This window comes from Taudactylus pleione, unplaced genomic scaffold (genome assembly GCF_031769625.1).
Source record: "Taudactylus pleione unplaced genomic scaffold, aTauple2 ptg000155l, whole genome shotgun sequence".
NCBI classification, from domain to species: Eukaryota; Metazoa; Chordata; class Amphibia; order Anura; family Myobatrachidae; genus Taudactylus; species Taudactylus pleione.
Genome location: NW_028284557.1, coordinates 5,167,274 through 5,187,764, shown reverse-complemented (window position 1 = coordinate 5,187,764; position 20,491 = coordinate 5,167,274). Strand labels below are relative to the sequence as shown.

Below are 20,491 nucleotides of genomic sequence, written 5' to 3'. Positions count from 1 at the left end.
GTACAAAGACGTGCAGTGAAGGAATATTTGTCATGTAATGAACAGTGTCAGCAGAAGAGTCAAGTGACAATTCCATAGAACATTTCCTTCTCATTAAACTACAGGCAATTCCTGAAAGTATGGTACAATGCTTATACTACTTGTATATTTTTTCTTTTAATATAAACTATTTTACCTTATTAAAGTTGCTTTACATAAGAAGCTGTAAGTCTGTTAATGAGGGATAACTTTACCAGCTTCAATGCTCTAGTTAAGCAGACACGCCAAAATGACATATTTAACAGTACTTCTGAGGTTCCAAAGAGGTTGCTTAAATTCTCTGATGAAAGGTATTTTACCATAATTGTTTCAAACCATATAACCAAAATAGGAGAATATGTGATATTTGTTGCACCAGATTATTTTGTACCATGTTGGTTAACCAGATTTGACCAAAGGTTAAAACACCTTTCCAGACAATCAAATGTGGTAATGAAACAAACTGATGAAAACTTGTTGCTTTTTTAATACATAAAGGATTGCACAGTGAATCTTAGCACATTGCCAAATACTTATTGAATCTGTGTAAAGCTGAGTACACATTATAATATATATGGTATGATATATCGTTCGGTTGCGGATCAGAATAATATATCGGGCGCGTCGTATAGTGCATACACCCGATCACACGTGCATGGCGGTCATTTATCGCATCGTCCCATCTGCTGTGGTAAATGACATCATGCTGCTACATGCAGCATATAACAATATATTGCGTTCTCGTAAACCGGATCGTGCAATGTGTACAGCTGGCGTGTCGTTCAGTCGGCTGCGTACAGATTGTAAAGTGTGTACCTAGCTTAAGGTGGTATTTTAAGGTAGGAGTATATGATGTTTATTTACATAGAAGAAGGGGAGGGGTTCCAGAATTTTAAATAATGTTATTTGTTAGTTAATAATTAAACGCATTAGACAATAAAAAAGGTTAATGTCTTAAAATATCTCAGTTTCCACCCCATAATAAAAATCCAGAGTTTGGGATTATATTAAACATTACAAAACAATATCATGGGAATTACATAATGGAAAATCCTAGTTTTAATTCTAATATAAATTTTGTTTCTTTGTACATACAGTATGTACCAAACAGATAAAAATAGATAGAGATACCTTGTGACAGACGTAAATGATGAAAAGAGCTATTTATTATTATACATAATTATCTGATTGTGATATTAACACATTTAAAACAATTTCAACAAGCTAACTAAGATCTGTAGAAGCAGTTTGTGCTCCAATCCCCAGGTATATACTTTGCAAGTAAGAAAGTGGAACTTGTCTCCCAGTTTGTATATGTAGCTGATTTAGCATTTTCCAATGAATCCACATAGTAGATGGAGCCAGTCTAGTTACTGCACAGTGAATAGAGAGTCTTGTTATTAACATAATAATCCTCAAAGATAGCCCTGGTCCTCCTCCGGTATGAAATGGCATAAACTACAGTCTGGATGGCTGATGTAGACAGAGCAAGTAATGTTACATAATAGTGGTATAACATCTGAACTCATGTGCAATCCAAAGGTGACGTTATGTTGTTCATCATATAATAACAAAGTAAAATTGTGCACTGGACTGTAGTTAATGGGCTGGGGGAGCTGCACTTACAAAGAAGGGTGTCTAACCTCCGGTGGGTAATCAATGATTTAGGGATGGTCCAACGGGTTCGCATAATAAGAACCTATTTAATATTAAGAGTAATAATGTTATTGGTCACAGATGATAGATCTAATTTCATTGTCCCGGTTGAGTCCCTGTGGGTGAAGTGATCCCATGTTGATCATGATGCGTAACTCTTGTTTATTAATCTGTTTAATGTAGTCACCACCTCTCCAATTAGGTTTAACTGACTTCAGTGCAGCAAAGTAAAGAACCTTGGGGTCTGAATCGTGGTGGGTTTTAAAATGCATGGAGATGGGGTGCTCTACGTAACCTTTCCTGATGTTGCGCATATGTTCATTTAACCTGGTTTTAAATAGACGGATGGTTGTAATGGGCAGGGGCATTGTAGCAGGTAAATCACACCTTTGGTGTTACATGTCAGGTTTTCTTGTATCTTGAACATTGTATTGTTAGTTGTCGACTGTATTGTTTTAATGGGCATGGTGCTTCTTTTACTGGTAGTGATACATGCCTGGCAGGTCCCACAATAGTAGAACCCTCCCCCTTTATGTCCCGGTGTCTTCTGTTTCCAAATGTCAGTGAGTGTGTGTTGTTGCGAAGCTGATGGTGCTAGGTGATTCTTCACTAATTTGGTTCTCAAATCTGGGGCTGTACGAAATACTATATTGGGTTTGGGAGGTAAGGAGGTGCCTAAAATATCGTCCCCCAAAAGTATGGGCCAATGTTTGTTCAATATTTTCTTAATATCACGTGCTTGACTGTTATACTGAGTTATGGAGAATATCTTGTTATCAGTATCTGTACTTGATTTTTTATTTTTGTATTTTAGAAGTGGGCCTCTGTCTGCTTCTTTTATAGTTTGGAAAGCCGTTTGTACTGTTTTTGCATTGTATTTTTTGTTGATTAGTTGCGTTTTGAGTAGATTGCCTTGTGTCTCATAGTCAGTCAATTTGGAACAATTGCGTCGTATTCTTTGAAATTGTCCTGTGGGTATTCCATTTAACCAGCTGGGATGATGACTGCTTGTGGCTAAAATGAAACTATTCACATCTACTTGTTTGCGGTATATTTTGGTATGTATGTGGTTTTTATCAATGAAAATGTTCAAATCAAGGAATTACAAAACGGTTTTGCTGTAATTGGTTGTGAAAGATAAGTTGTAGGTGTTGTTATTAATGTGTTGAATGAAGGACAGGAGGGATTCTTCGTCCCCTTTCCAAATGAAGAAGATGGTCATCTATGTATCGCGTCCAGAGGACGAGGTCTGCGCCAAAGTCATGGTTAGACCAGATGGAGTTGTCTTCCCAATGGGTCATATGGAGGTTCACATAACTCGGCGCAAACCTCATCCCCATAGCCGTGCCAGTGATTTGTAGATAGAACTGGTCTTCAAACCAGAGGTAGTTGTGTGATAGGATAAAGGCAATGCTTTTGAGGATGAAATCAGACTGTGCTGGGGTCATGGTTGAGTCCTGATCTAAAAAGTATTTGGTACTCTCCATTCCTTGATTATGTCTGATGACTGAATAAAGGCTGGTGACGTCACTAGCTGCCAGCCAAAAGTCTTGGTCCCATGTTATTTGTGTTAGTTTGTTAAGGATACTGGTGGTGTCTTGAAGGTATGATTTCTGTTGTTTGACGTATGGTTGTAAATAGAGGTCTATGTATTCAGAAAGGTTGGAAGTGACTAAGTTTATGCCGGATACTATAGGTCGACCTGGTGGATTAATGTTGTCTTTATGAATTTTAGGAAGATGATAGAAGATTGGGATAATGGGATGTGCTTTGTTCAAAAAATCATATTCGTTAGTATTAAGTATGCCCTCTTGTAGGCCTTCTTGCAATAATGTATGTAATTGTTGTTGGTACTGTTTGGTTGGATCCTTTTTTAGAGGTTGATATGTGGTCTTGTCCTGGAGGATTCTGTGTGATTCTTTAATATAATCAATTTTGTTCAGAATAACTATACCTCCCCCCTTATCGGCTGGTTTGATTACTAGGTCTGTGTTTGTTTTAAGTTCTTCTAGTGCTTTACGTTCCGCTTTTGTTATGTTGTACCGTTTATGTTTGAATGTGTTGTCACTGAGTTTGCCTAGATCTTGTTCCAATAGATTGGTGAATGTGGAAATGTGATTACCTGTTGCTTGTACTGGGTAAAATTTAGATGGCTGTTTGAGTTCAGTGTGTAGGTATCGTCCAGGAGTTGGACGGTGGTGGGGCAATGGTTGTTGTTGGAAAAAACGTTTGAGGGTTAATTTTCTAGCGAACTTATGGATGTCTGTCTAAGTAGGTGTTGAATCTGTCCAGATCTTTAGTCGGGGCAAACTTGAGTCCTTTGTCTAGAATGGAAATATGGTCATTGGTTAATGGAAATTGGCTGAGATTGAATATCCCGTTACCTAGTTCTGATTCTTGATCTGGCCTTTTTGACACCCTCTCCTCCCCTGCATCCTCTTCTAATTTTCTTTTTGTTTGTTTGGGTGGGGGGTACGGTGGTAGGCCTGTCTGTTCTAAAAAATGGTCTACACATGATGAGTTGTGTGTTGTGGATGGTGGAATAGTATCAAGATTGTTGGTGTTATTGATGCTTTGTGGCTCAATCTCACTGTTACATTTGTTCAGATTATTAGTGTCATGAATGCTTAGGTCTAGGAGTTTTGGTGCTAATTCTAGCCAGCCTCTCTCTAGTGAATGTCTCGCAAGCTGGTGCTCAGGGAATTCTTCTAGGCAGTGTATTGAAAAATAATCTTCACTAATAGAACTGATATCTGAGACCGATGAAACCGTTGGTGTATTGTAAAAGTTGACGTTGCGCCTGCTGGTGTAATATTTGTCTTTTGTGTGGAGTTTGGTCTGGTATTCTTGATAGGTTAAGTTTAGCCTTGTAGATTGGGGTTGTCTTTGTTTGCTTTATAGTATGTTTGGGAGTGTGTTCCTTATGTTTGGAACCGTTGATTGGAATACCCTTGTTGGATATGGGATTGATTCCAATGGGTCTATGCTTAGTCGTTTTTTTGATTGGCCCAAGTTTGTCTCTAAGTATTTTCTTCTTTTTTATAGAGATGATTTTATCTTCTCCCTTATTCAGTTTGTTTAGGGTTAACTCTATAAGTTTATGAAATTCTGCATCATTCTCATGTGGTGTCAAAAGTGTATTTAACTGTTGTATTTCCTCATTTAATTGAGATAGCCGTTGTGTGTGTGTCTCAATAAGTAGTTGAATGAGTTTTTGTGAACATTCTTGTATAACGGTATCCCATTTGTTTACAAACTCAGTGTTGTTGATATAACTAGATGGTGTTTTTTTTAATTTTAAGTCCTTTAGGTATTATTCTGTTACTTTGATACATTTAAGGGTTTGCGTGTCCCACCACAGTTTGTTTTCTTGTGCTACAGTTTTTTCCAATTTGGTGAATGTTGTAAAGAAATCGTCTATGTTGTTTGTAAGTGTGCCTTGACTGTTAAGTTGGGAGAAAAAAGTGGCTGCTTTATGTTCCCTGGTATCTCTGTTTGTCAAGGATCCCATCTATAGATGTGTAATAGTCCTTGCCGCAATTGATTGTTATTATATCCATATCCAGTTGTCTATCAAAGTAAAATTGCGCACTGGTCTGTAGTTAATGGGCTGGGGGAGCTGCACTTACAAAGAAGGGTGTCTAACCTCCTGTGGGTAATCAATGATTTAGGGATGGTAAGTGCGCTCAAATGACTTAGTCAAAGCCATATCCATTAAGAAGAAAACGGTCATCCAGACAAGTTGGTTAAAACAAACGGATTTAACCAACTTGCCTGAACAAAAAATTTCTAAAATTCAGTGTGACAGTAAGAGGTTTTCAAATTCCTGCAAATAGCAGCCTAGCACTGCAGGAATACCATTTTATAGAAGTAAACCACAATTTCCTAAATCTCCATAATCAGATTAATAGGATACACTCTGACATTACACAGCAGCTTCACACTGCACAACACATCACTAAGATTATAACTGCCCAGGAGCTTGAAACGCTCTAACCCACAGTTGGGGATATGCTGCATTATAAATTTGTAAGAGAAACTACGCCTCCCTTCTTTCTTCTGTGCACAACCTTCACCTGATAGCAATGAAGGCCACCATATTGGACATGCCCATGAACAGTAAAATGCAGAACAAGACATTTTGGCACTACAAACCATTAATGCTTTCCTTTGTGATTCCCACTGCCTCCATTATGGATTCAAGATCAAAGACTGAAAATAAATGTGCTTTATAATCTCCAAAAAAGTAATAGACAACTTCAAACCACTTCTCAGCATGTACACACACTAAAAAGTGCAATGCCATGCAAGGTAATTTACCACCTATGCCTTATTCTATTTATGCCGCAATGTATGCCATCAAAATCCATGCGTGCCTCCTCTATGTCTTCAAATAGAGCAGCAGCAACCAACTTTTCCCCTGGTGGCAATTATGTGCTATAATACATATCTTCATAATCAATGAAGACTGTTCTCACCTAATTACCTCCTGAAAGGAGGTCAGACCCCTCTTTATCCTAGCTGATCACAAGAACGGTAAATTTGCAATATATTCAGGGGAAGAAGTGGCACTCAGTGGGCATGATGAGTGCTATTGCTAACCAGGTTTGGCATCATCTGAACATATAGGCCTAGATCCGGCAACTGTGAATGGCACACTCTCAAGGCAGTTATCTTCCGAATGAACAACCATGGAGGGCAAAGTAATTATCCCTACAGGTTTTATTGCAGGAACAAAGGGCCTGATTCAGAGCCGTTCGCTATTTGCGGTCGTTCGTTCAAAAACAAGGGGTGGCTATTCAAATGATCCCTTCGCAAATTGTAGTTTGTTCACGCCTCTAAGTCTGAACGAGCGAGCAAAACATACGCTCGTTTATTTGTTAAAAACGCCCCCTGGCCGCTCGCATCCTACGTCATGTCCGCTATTTATTAGATTAATCGAGTACATCGACCAGCGTATGAACTGTTCGCTATTCTTGTGGTTGGTGTTTGCTACCACAAATTTGCGAGCAGTTCTGGCTATAAAATAACCCAGTGACGTGGTCAATGACGCTGCTGAATTAATTATGCACACCCATAATACGCCCGTTTTGACCTTTAAGCACGCCTGCGTTCGGATCTCCACTCCCCATTTTCAAGCACCTTCCCCTGTTACCACCCACATACGCCTCATTCTGTCACTCAAAATAGCAGGCACTCGCTATATAGCGTACAAACGATTTTTGACCGCACTGACTGGTTCGCGCATGCGTACTAAAAACCGTACGCATGCGCAGATGTGCAAACATCGCTCGGAACGAGCGTACTGCCGCTAACGAGCGGCTCTGAATGAGGGCCAAAATCCAGATTAAAATGGCAGAACTTACTAAGGTGTTGGAGGCACCCAAAAGTTTTATTCCACCTGGCTATAGCTAGGTTCTGCAGTGGGAACACTACTTTTAGTAGGTTATCTGGCATCATGAATCAATGATTGATTTGGGGAATTCAGAAAACTTGCTGTAAATGAGGCTTCTGTCTCCTTCATCGATACCTGCACTACCTGTGCAAGCATCAAGGTGTTACAAACCCTGCCTTCTGGGCTCTTGATGCTTTCTGCTTATTCCACAGAATTCATGGAAACATATCTCCATAGATTTCATCATCGACATCCTTAGTTACTAATGTATTGATACCAAACTGGTTTTAATGGGTGGCTTTTCCAGCCTTGAAAAAACAACAGTCAGCTCCCCAAATACAGTATACCTAAATTACACCAAGGTTCAGCACAGATATCCATAAGGAGCTTCCCATGGTGATTGCCAGGGGGTTTACATTGTGGCTACGTTTTGTAAGATCTTTTACAATGGGCTGCGAGTTTCACTTTACTTGTCCAGGTAAAACCCCCAATCAAATGGACAGATTGAGCTAGCACACCAATCCCATGATCATTTCCTACAACACTTTGGGCCTAAGTCAGAGGTGGACGCTATTTCAGCCGCAACTGCGTCTTTATGCGAATGCCATGGCCAATGATATTCATTCAGAGACGTCACAAATTCTCTGATATATAGTGAATGCTTGCCTGTTCTTTGAGATTGACTAAGACCCAGTACAGAGGTGCAGAGTCTAACGTGCCGAGGGTATTCATCAGGGACCCCCAAAAGGAGGTTTGGACTTGGCTGCATCTGACACACAGGTCGCGGTCCTCTGACTTGGTTCCCTAGTACAGCTTCTGGTGTACACTGGAGTGTAGTAGGGTATGTTATAAGCATACTCATAGTTAACAAGCCGGGTCAAAACCAGACAGACAAAGCAGTACCACTAGAAGGAAACAGGTCACAGAGAATAGCCAAGGTCGAAACTGAAATACCAAGCGCAATACCAGGGAGGAGACAGAATCAGGTCACAAGGAAAGCCAAGGTCAGGAACGAGCAGTAAGGATCACAAATGGTAGGAATGCTGGAGTATGGTTTGGGAGCGTATACTCTGGCACCTGTCTAGCACCCAGAGACTCCCTCTTATAGGGAGGAGTTAAATTCTCACGCCAAACGTGACTTCACGTTTGGCACATCTGTAAATTTTCCTGCAGGTTGGCACGCGCAGCCCTAGGAGATCCGCTGCTGCCTGCACTTTAGTAGACAGCATGGAGGAGTCGGGAGCAGGAACAACAGCAGCGGGCGCCAGGACCCCCAGTGCTGCTGGACCCAGTAACGGCCGATGTCCAGCACACTGTGACAGACGTCCTCCGGCTGCTGCGCTTCCACCGCTGTGCGAATTAAGATTCACCATCGTTCACACTATCGTACATTGCACCAGCCCTATGGAGGCGCAGATTTTCCATCTGAACATGGACGCCTGTGTGACTGCAACTGCGTCTTTAGATTCAGTTGCTGTCACGTGACATGTCCATGTCCTTTTAGCTACCCCCGTTAAATCCCAGGAACTCTCAGTGAAATCCCCCAGCTCTTGCTTCTTAATTCATTCTGAGGCTCCCGGTGGTTCCCATCGGGAGGCATGCACAGTGCGACTGAGACACACGCACAGACTGAAAACGTCATGAGGTTGAGTGCAGTATTGACATTATGTGCACCTCTGAATCAGGCCTTTTGTTTCAGATGCTTAGGTCAACTGATCTCTGTCGTTTGAATAAAGAGAGAGTTCTTATGGAATAAATCTATATACAGGGATATAACCATACTACTTTAAGATGTGAAGTGAAACCACCCATTGGGATCTCAAATATTTCTAAAACAAATCTTCAAATCACCAAAAATAGGCATCACCTCCAATAAACAAGTAACTGTAAATTAAAAACAAGAAAAAAACCAAACAAATAAAAAAAAAAAAAAAACAGTCTTTAACCCAGGGCCGGATTAAGGTCTGTGAACCCCTGGGCAACAAACTTGTGGGGGCCCCTTATGCAGTGCCCCCAGTAATGGTCCCCCCTATGCAGTGCACAGTGTAGTAATGCCCCTTATATAATGCCCCCAGTAGTGCCCCCAGACCCAGTAGTGGTCCCCCCCTATGCAGTGCCCCAAGTAATGGTCCCCCATATGCAGTGCCCACTGTAGTAATGCCCTTATGCAGTTCCCCCAGAAGTGGTCCCCCTATGCAGTACCCCTTATATAATGCCCCCAGTAGTGGTCCCCCTATACAGTGCCCCTTATAAAGTGCCCCCAGACACAATAGTGGTCCCCCCCTATTGCCCCCAGTAGTAGCCCCCCCTATACAGTGGGGCCAGTAGTTGTCCCCACTATGCATTGACCCTAGAAAACACCCCCCAGTGCCCCCATGAAGCGGCCCCCTATACAGTGCCTCCTATAGCGGCCCCCCTATGCAGTGCCCTCTGTAGTGGCCTCCACCCCTATGCAGTCCCCTGTAGCTGCTCCCTCCGTTGTGCAGCAGCCAATAAGAGTCTCTCTCATCGGCTGCTGTAACATACACACAGCTGCCGGCGGCGGCTGTGTGTATGTCACTGTGTAGTGTAGACTGCGCTCACTGTGCGGTCTACACTACACTAGCGGAGGGGTCACTAGCGGTGGGTGCAGACAGAGCACCACTGCTAGTGGGGGCCCCCCCGGGTGTGGGGGCCCAGGGACGACCGCCCCTGTCGCCCCTCCCTTAATCCGGCCCTGCTTTAACCTACATCCCACTGTGGTGACTGCCGTCAGTTCTAAATTGATGGCACCACTTATACCCTAAAAAAAACCTGCTAAACAAATTCGGTCATGGCTGACTATACAAAATACCTAACATAAATTCTGCAGTATAATCTGAACATATAGGCCTAGATCCGGCAACTGTGAATGGCACACTCTCAAGGCAGTTATCTTCCGAATGAACAACCATGGAGGGCAAAGTAATTATCCCTACAGGTTTTATTGCAGGAACAAAATCCAGATTAAAATGGCAGAACTTACTAAGGTGTTGGAGGCACCCAAAAGTTTTATTCCACCTGGCTATAGCTAGGTTCTGCAGTGGGAACACTACTTTTAGTAAGTTATCTGGCATCATGAATCAATGATTGATTTGGGGAATTCAGAAAACTTGCTGTAAATGAGGCTTCTGTCTCCTTCATCGATACCTGCACTACCTGTGCAAGCATCAAGGTGTTACAAACCCTGCCTTCTGGGCTCTTGATGCTTTCTGCTTATTCCACAGAATTCATGGAAACATATCTCCATAGATTTCATCATCGACATCCTTCCAGTGCACAGCGACCATGATTAGGAAGCTATTTGGACATCAATCTGGCACTTACTACAGGTTCCATCCTGGTATGGACCCTTAAAGGGTGATCTATGTTACTGTTACTGTCACAATTCACGCCACTTCTTCTGGCCGCAGGATCTCACAGCCTCCCGTCAATAGGCAACATGGACGCCAAACTGGAATGGCGCCCGCGGTTGCTGGAAGACCAAGACACTGGACCAGAGGTTCTCAAACTCAAACCCACACAGTTCACATTTTGCAGATCACCCAGTAGGTGCACAGGTGTATTCATTACTCACTGACACATTTTAAAAGATCCACAGGTGGAGCTAATTATTTCCCTTGTGATTATGTGAGGAGACCTGGAAAACATGCACTGTTTGGGGTCCTGAGGACTGAGTTTGAGAACCAGTTCACTGGACGGCCACGGGTGCTGCTGGGTCTGCCGAATAGACGTGCAGTGTTCCAGCTCAAAATCATTTGTGCACCTGCTTCCCATTGATGGAAGATCTTACATCAGTATGTCTGGACCGGTGCCACATTGCCGGTGAGTTTACACCTTGTGTGTGAACCCTGGTTCCTGGCAGTCCGTGCCTATCTCTGTATGCCAGTATCCTGCCATGTCTTGCTACTCTGCCTTGCCTGTTTACCCTACCATCTCTGCTAGTCCAAGATCAGTCTAATCCTGCGGCCTCGCTGCACCGTGGAATTCACCTCGGAGCGGCAATCTCCATCTCAGCCCTGGTGCCAGTGCCGTAACTCCCGAAGACAATGGAGTCATTTGCCGCCGGGCGTCAGCCCTGAAGGAGGCACCTAGCTCCATTGTCCCCGGGAGCTGCATGGAGAAGAAGCGCCGCTGATCGGCGCTCCACCTCCATTGGCGTAACTATGGAGGGTGCAAGGGGTGCGGTCGCACCCCCTGCTCTCTCCATTTGCCGGGCGCCCGCTGAGTGTGGTACCAGCGGGCGCCCAGCTCCTATTCAAACCCCCGGCGGCAGCCGGAGGACGGAGCTCCCTCCGTCTTTGGTGTCCCGCAGTGTACTATGGGAGTGATGTCATAACGTCACTCCCATAGTGCCGAGGAGCGGACGCCGGGGACGGAGCTCAGGAGTGAGCTCCATCTTCCGGGTCCCGCAGTGCACTATGGGAGTGACGTAATGACGTCACTCCCATAGTGCCTAGGAGCGGACGCCGGGGATGGACCGCAGCAGCACTGGAGCGGGGATAAAGGTGTTTGTTTTTTTTGTGTGTGTGTGTGTGTGCGCACGGTGGGGGCCATCACTACTGGGGGCAACTACGGGGCTCACTACTGGGGGCAACTACAGGGCGCTCACTACTGGGAGCAACTACAGGGGCCTCACTACTGGGGGCAACTACAGGGGCCTCACTACTGGGGGCAACTACAGGGGGCTTACTACTGGGGGCAACTACAGGGGGCTTACTACTGGGGGCAACTACAGGGAGCTCACTATTGGAGGTACTGCATAGGGGGACCATTACTGGGGAGCACTACATAGGCGGGCACTGCTTAGGGGGACCACTACTGGGGGCATTATATAAAAGGAACTGCATAAGGGGGTGGCGGCGGCAGCTGGGGCTGGAACATTTTAGTTTGGGGGGGGCACCAACATTTATCTTGCCTCCGGGCACCTGGGATGAAGTTACGCCACTGCCTGGTGCCAACTGCATTTGCCAATCATGCTGCCTCCATATACGACGTCTGTTTGTGGCCTAGCTTCCCGTACCACCAAGACACACCGCTGCCCTCAAGGCCGCACCTTGCCACAGAAATCGCATCTCGACCCTCAAGGTCGCTACTCGTCATTCTGGTCACATTAAAATGACGATTTTAGCTCAGCGACTACCATTGTGACCTTTGCCAGCCTGTACCACCATCAGCCGCTAAACATCCAGTGATCTCCAGGATTGCTGTGTAAGCCCCTACTTCCAAGTTTAAGACCAGGCGGCCACCTAAGTACCAGTGAGCGTATGCAGCTCTAAGGGAACAGCGGGTGGCTGTTAATTGCAGAAGACCTTATCGGCGTGACTCTAGGAGTCTTACATGGTGGTTTCTTTGTGATCGTAACAATTACATGCTGATTTTATATGTGTGGAAATAATAAAAAAATTATATTTTTAATTATCTAATGGCAGTATTGCACTAGATGTTATTTCCTTATTTTGGCATGATAAAACAGTTATAAATTGAACTTCATTTAAAAAAAGGGGGATATATAGGATATGCTTCATTCCCATTTGTTTAAAGTAAATCTGGATACACACTATGCGATCCATCCATTGCGCGATATATAATTTTGATGCGGATTGGAACAATACAATTGTGTGGATCGCATAGTATGTACACCTGATCGCACTTGCCTGCGGGTTATTCATTGTATTGACCCATCTGCTGTGCTGCACAGCAGATGGGACAATGCGTTGAACATCATGCTGCTAAATGCAGCATGGAATGATACATTGCGCCGTTGCACACCACATCGTGCAGTGCGTATGGACGACTCATTGTATGGTTACATTTTGTCATCCCGTCGGCTGAGTACACCATTGTGTAATGCAGAAGTTCCCAAACGCGGTCCTCAAGGCTCCCCAACAGTTCAGGTTTTAGAGATATCCATGGCTGAGCACAAGTGGTTAAATAAAATTGACTGAGGTACTAATTAAGTCACCTGTGCTCAACCATGGATATCACCTGAACTGTTGGTGTGCCTTAAGGACCGTGTTTGGGAACCTCTGGTGTAGTGTTTACCCAGCTTAACAGTAGATACACATATTGATGTTTGAATACTCTACAGCAGTGCTTCTCAAACTTGGTCCTCAGGACCCCACACAGTTCACAGTTTCCAGGTCATCTAGCAGGTGCACAGGTGTATTCACTTATTCACTGACACATTTTAAAAGTTATCATATATATCATATCCTTACACACACAATGATTTGTTTGAACCTTTTTGCACTACCTGATAATTGATATATTTGTTACTATATTATCTCCATCTCGTTAACCTCATAATTGCTATATTGATTTCAACAAGCAATCCAGGTGACATTGTAGGTCTCTCTCACTTACATTGGTGTTTTATATCCTATCTGATTTGTTACAGCTTATCATCTACAAACACAGCGATTTGTTTTATTTTCTGCATTACCTGATATCTGATATTTATGTTCTACGAGGTTTCCATCTGGTTAGTGCAGTGGTTCTCAACCCCACACAGTTCACATTTTCCAGGTCACCCAGCAGGTGCACAGATGTATTCATTACTCACCGACACATTTTAAAAGATCCACAGGTGGAGCTAATTATTTTGTGTGTGATTCTGTTTGGAGATCTGGAAACATGCACCGTTTGGGGTCCTCAGGACCGAGTTTGAGAACCTGTGGGTTAAGCTGGCCCACACTAGACCAAATTTCATCCAACCATCCAATTAGTTGATTGGTTGGAATGAAAATCTGGTAAGGAATGGGAGTAAATGATGATCAGCAATTTGCTACTAAATGCCAGAAAACAGATGAAAATGGTCATCAGACAAGTTTGTTAAATGTTGATCTATACAATTTGTTCAAACAACAGTTTTTGTCAATTTTCTGGCATTTGGGAGCAAATTGCTGATTTTCATTTACTTTCATTCCTTACCACATTTTCATTTCAACCAATCAACTAGTTGGATGTAAGTTGGTCTAGTGCAGTGTTGGCTAACCTTGACACTCCAGCTGTTATGGAACTACATAACCCAGCATGCACTGCTACAGTTTTGCTATTAGGGCATACTAAAACTGTGGCAGGGCATGCTGGGATATATAGTTCCACAACAGCTGGAGTGTCAAGGTTAGCCAACACTGGTCTAGTGTGTGGCCAGCTTAACAATTGCTACATTGATCTGAACAAGCTATCCAGGTAACATCACATATGTTTGTGATACATCCTATCACAGAGAGGGATTATAACCAAGTGTTACATTTTATCATATCTATCCATGTGGTGACATTGTATGAGATATATAGATACTCTGTAATAATGCTCTTTTAGCAACTGAGAATTATTTCCTAATGGACCTTATATTCACTCAAGCAAGTGTATTTGAGTAACCTGGATACAGACTCCTGTTTATTGTTGTAAATACACAGATGTGTCTTTTCAAAATTCTCACTTTATTTGTCAATGTGCTGCCAATAAGGACTGAATGACTATCTGAATATGCATATGTATATAAGTAAGAGATTATGGAAAACAACTATTTAATATTCTGGGTACTTTAATTTCAATATGGGATACATCTTTTTCTCCTGCCTTCATCTCAAACATATATAATCTGTGAGAATATACAAATCTGATAATATTCACCAAGATGGGTAATTCAGTTACAATTAGCCTTCTATAAAATTATGTGTTTTTCTTTTTGGATTAGAAGCATCAACTAATATTTATAAACAAAGTTGACGTTCATATAAATGTTCTCAACATATTTTTTTTCCTTCATGCACAAACTGAAGGATGTGAATCTTGTGTGAAGAAGCACCATTGGGCCTAACGAGCCTGAAACATATATATTTTTATTTCAGAAATATTAAAAGTTATGTTTTAGTTTAACCATCATTGTCTGTATACAAGTTGTGCACCCACAAAGGGTTCTTCCTTTTCAATAGTCTTGCAGGTTATCTGGCTTTAGTTTTTCCTGTAGGGATATTCCAAGAACATTTTAAAAGTTCCACAGGTGAAGCTAATTATTTCACTTGTGATTCTGTGAGGAGACCTGGGAAACATGAACTGTCCTGAGGGCCGAGTTTGAGAACCTGTGCTCTACAGTTTTTTTCCTTATTCTTTGTGGGAGAGAATCGGCATGAAGGGTGGGCTATGTTAAGATAATATTACACTTATTTTGTATGCTTCTTTTTTGTATGCACATATTGAATATATATATTGTGAGAACAATACCCACAGCGCTTAAAGGAAGTTCTTCAAAGCCATCACAACTGTAAACTGTGTTCCATATTGCGTTCTCTACCTGGAAGAGACAAAATAAACAAAATACTGCAATATGTATGGAGAGACATCATAACAGTGAACACTGCATATTATTTATGTATTTGTACACTTCTGGTACAAATAGATTTTCATGCTGAGAATTTAAAAGCTGGCCCTGTTATACCCACCAAAAGAACCTTTTGTGGTTCTGCAACTTTCCCATTTTCAGATATATGTATATACACTATTTGGGAATATTTATACATTTTATTATATACTGTACATATATTTTTTAGAAAAACCAATTCATATTCATTGCTTTATTTATTTCATTACATACTTGTTTTCTAACTGGAAAAATAATGAACCTAGTACATTCTACTGCACAAAGTCTCTCTATTCATTATGCTATTATTTGTTATCTATAAAATGTAACCTTGATTTAATAATTTTACTTGAATACTTATGGAGCATACACATGGCCAGATTTGTCAGATGAACGATTTGAAAGATTTTTGACTGCATTAAAATTAATGGAATCGTCCAAGTCTGACTGCAAACACATCAGATATTGTTATCTGACCATCGGGAACGCGCATCGTTCATCTGACAGATATGTCAGATTTTTTTTCAGATCTGAACGATTTTTTAAATAGTTATCGTTCAGATCTGAAGAAAAATCTGACCGTGTGTATGCTCCATTAGATGTAGTTTTACTGCCTTCTAGTGACTTATTCACTTTTATATAAATTCTGTATTGTATGACATTGAAATGCGGTGTGGCTATATTATAAAACACAAATGTCTGAAGATGAGGATGTTCCTTAGAATAGAGAGCTCTGAATCTGAATGTATGCTCTGCCAGATGTAGTAAATAAATGGTTAATTACACTTTCAGTTTCTGTATATCACCAAGGTTATTTCTCAGATTTTAAGAGAATAAACACAACCCAACACTCTAATGCTGGATACACACTAGATGATTTCTCGGACGATATGGCGAATTGGACCGACATATCGTCCGAATCGTCTAGTGTGTGCACACGGTGTGTGCTCTCACACAGCGGCATTAGGGTTGTTCCATCCTTGCAATGGAATGACCCAGCTGCCGAAACCAGGAGGGTGAATGGTGCAGGAGAACGATGTATCAGGTGGTTAGACACCGGATTGTGCAGTTTGTGCTGACCACCTGATATCGTTCCATTGGGCGTCGCATTGGCGGATCAGGTAATGTGTACATGGCTTTAGGGTGTATAACATTTAATTAAGAAAACAATTAATAAAAATGTCTACAAGGTTGCACAATGCCTTTAATCTCATAGATCCTTTAACTAAAGTGAATAATACATACAGATGATAAATAAAAGGGATTAGCATGTAAACAGAAAATTATAAGTATTGATTATGCCTTTTCCTTGAAATACTACATAGCAGCCCTTAAAACTGGCTCCTTTCCTTTTAAATTAGGTTGAGACTGGTAGATTAAAAAAAAAAAAAAAAACCTGGATGATACATAATGCAGTCCCTCATCTTCTGCTACAGCTTAGCGACTTCTGTGCAATATATATATGATTGTTATTCTCCTGAAGTCCCCATACAGTACAGCAGACGAAACACGTTGGGACAATTTCCTACAGACACTTCTAATCCATGTGACAGATAAGCTGATTGTGTAATTTTTTTATTGTAAGAGTCTTTTAGCCGTTTTCAATATGAGCCGAGCCGCAATACTTTTTCGCGGCCCGGACTTTTCACCTACTTCGCCTGTTTGGCAGGCGGAAAAGTATCTCGCGCGTTCCCGCTTTACACCCTATTCAATATGAAAGTACGCAAAAACGGCACCCAGCAAAACTGAAACAGGCGGAAAGTGCTGTCAGATTTGGGGAAATCAGTCTGACACCCCCAAAAGATGCTCTGACATGGGGGTTCCCTATGGTACCCCCCGATTTGGCTTGCTGAAGGTATTTTGGGTTTTTAAACGGGTTCAATAGCTGCTAAATAGCGTTTTTCAATACGTGGTGCAGAATAGTATTCAGGAGTATTTTTTTATGAAAATAACTATTCCCAGCATATTTGGTGTACTTGAAAATGGTGGACTGTATATTTAAAAGTTGCTAAAGTGTGCTTGTAAAAATTTTGAAAAATCCACCTGCCGCAAGCACCTGCAATCAAAAAAACACGCGAAAACGGCTTTTCGCTCCAAATTGAATACGGGCCTAAATTGTTGTTAAATTAAAGTGTGTAATTGTATCTTTATACTACACAATTTGAGGCTGTTTTTTGTCCCCTTATATATTTATTTCCATATACTATTCCCGGAACAATGGCAATGTACCTATGAGATGATGTACCGTACCTGACCATGATCTACTAGAGTTGGTATGAGATATATATATTGTTTTGAAATCTCATTAGGTGTTGGTTCTATAAAGCACAAGTGGAGTGCTTATATACACAATCAGTGTTTTGGTTCTTATTTTTAACTGTATTCCCTTCATGAGAGCACTTGCTTATATATGTCAGTTTTACACTATATATTCTTTTTTTTTTTTTTTTTATGATTCATGCACGTTATCTGTGAGAATATCGCTTGGAGTTTTCAGAACCTGGAATCTTAGAGACTTATACCCCTTTTACACCAGAGCTAAAACCCGGGTTTTTGAAGGGTTAACCCGGGCAGCTCCCTGGTGCAAAAGGGGAGAGGGTGGATTGCCGGGTCGAGTGACTCGGCAATCCAACCCAGGTAACTAGCAGGGTTTAACACGGGCCTAGCCCGTGAAACCCTGCTGTGAGAACAGCGCACTCCGGGTCACGATGACCTGGAGTGCGCTGGAGTGCCCTGTAGCGCTGCTATATGTATAAAAAAAATGCAACCAGGGCCCTACACTACAGCCGGAGTATCTGGTAACACTATCAGCTGCCTCATTTATAGGGTCCATATACAGCATATGTGTTAATTGGAACTTGCAATTCAACAGATAAAACCTACATCATTGGATGTTCTCAATACAATATTATATCTTTTGAAATTATGGGACTGTGTATATAGAGATGCTCGCTGCTGATGACATTACCAGCATGAACTAATTATCTTATTAAGGACTTATAAATGATTTATGACAAAAAAATTTTCAATTGTGATTTTTTTTTGTCATTTTATACATTTGTTTTGTTTGCATTTTTATACATATTTATATTTGACATTAAATCAAATGGCTAGGCTACCCTATGATCATTTTTTATAGGTTGTCTTGATCCCTAGTTACTCTGCCATCCCGGTATTCAATTTTTCAAAAAAGTTATTTTTATGAGCGCAGTTTATTTTGTTTTTGTTGGTTTTGAGGTTTAGTTTTTTCACTAAACACCTTAAAAACTAGCTGCTTTCTTAACACATGGTTCATTTATGTATTCATATTGTATTTCTCGGTTGTCGAACTCAAGAAAACAATTAGTTAAAAAATCTAGATAATGGGAATATAGTGATGTGTAAAAGTGGTACCAACAAATATGTCCTGGCCATTTTAGAATATCTTTGGAAAATACTCAATTTCTCTCTTTTAACAGCTTCTTTGCTTTATTCTATGACATACCAAGGCCTGTAGATATACATGAGACAGTAGCTTTAAATTTCATCACTTTTCAGGAGGAATAAAGCATTGTTTCAATGAGCTGTAAGGGTACCAACAAATTGGTGTCCACGTCTGTATATGCAGAGGCGGATTGGCCCACCGGGACAGTTTCCACTTGGCTGGTATTGGCACTGTGCCACTCCCCTGAGTGGCTTATCACAGCCCTCAGTGCCCGCGTGCCATGCTGATTTTTAAATGCTGCAATTGAGCAGCCTTCTGAGCTTCTGCGCATGTGCAGAAGCTCATTGTAAGGTGTGTAGGGGTGTGCAAAATACAGACTGACTGCAGCCCATGAGGCAATCATGACCAGATTAACAATGTGGGTGGAGCTGCATTGCCAGGCTACCCTATGATAATTGGCCCACATGCAGGGTAGTAAGTAGGGTGGCACAGCCACTGTCCTGGTGGTAATAGTTTCCAGCCAGGGGTTAAGTTGGTCCAGAGCCGGGCAAAATGGCATACTGCCACCTCGGCTCTGCAGACTGTAGAGGTAAACGCCTGTGCTGCGTATGCAGAAAAGGGACTTCGCCTCTCAGAGGAGTCAGAGACCTTGTGTGCTGTCCAGCACTATAGAAGATGCGGCGCTATCTAGTGTCAGCCTGCCTCCACCACCTCTGTCTGTGGTGGGACCAAACGAGAAGATGAAGGGATGATGGTGGAGGAACACAGGCGAGGGAGGGAATGGGTGCTACTTACCCGAACTTGTTGGGAGGCTAGACAGGGGACAAGGCTTATGCCGCCCCCTCCTTCTTACCAGTCAGCAGCTCAGCACACTGATGCTGCCCTGTCCGATTTGGACCCCAGCTACCGCTCCGCCTCCTGAACATGACTGGCACCTCTTTACTGCTTTCGGCTATTGCAGGCTCCGCCTCCAGTCAGGCTGTAGCCACCTGCTCCATGACGCTGGCAGTCTCCCTTCCACCACTGGCCTCCAGTCTGAGCTAGCCACCTCCTCCCACCAGGAAATGCCCCGACCAGTGCGGGTCCCTCCGATCCTCTCCGCCACCGGGACCACCTCCCGCGACTCCACCGGGAGAGTGAGTACCACTGCCCCAGCTCAGCTCCCTCTCTGGCTCTGCCCCCCTGTGCCCGGCAGCTCGTCGCCGCTCATTAGCTGCCCAGGTCACAGGAGGGCAGGCACTGGAGGGAGGGATCAGCAGACTGCCTGTCAGCTGCTGCTAACAGCTGTTATACAGTCAGGTCCATAAATATTGGGACATTGACAGAATTTTCAGATTTTGGCATCTATTCACCACCACAATGGTTTTGAAATGAAACAAACAAGATGTGATTTAACTGCAGACTTTCAGATTTAATTTGAGGGTAATTACATCCAAATCAGGTGAACGGTGTAGGAATTACAAGAGTTTACTTTTGGCTCCTTAAAAAGTGGGAGGCACATATTTAATGGGACTATCAACTCAAAAGCTATTTCATGGACAGGTGTGGGCTATTCCCTCGTTATTTCATTATCAATTAAGCAGGTAAAAGGTCTGGAGTTGATTCTAGGTGT

The 20,491-nt window shown here is 42.4% G+C and overlaps 1 protein-coding gene across 2 annotated transcripts in view; it reads right to left on the bottom strand.

Annotated features, from left to right (window-relative positions):
* CDK12 (cyclin dependent kinase 12) overlaps positions 1-20,491 on the bottom strand; it is a 189,145-nt gene that overhangs the window by 8,852 nt on the left and 159,802 nt on the right. Inside the window, exon 15 of one of the 2 annotated variants that reach the window (XM_088474621.1) lies at positions 15,324-15,389. The exons of the other annotated variant lie outside the window; for it this stretch is intronic. Within the exon in view, the coding sequence (XP_088330747.1) occupies positions 15,352-15,389 (38 nt within the window). The 3' untranslated portion in view covers positions 15,324-15,351. The remainder of the gene's footprint in view (positions 1-15,323; positions 15,390-20,491) is intronic. 2 annotated transcript variants of the gene reach the window in all.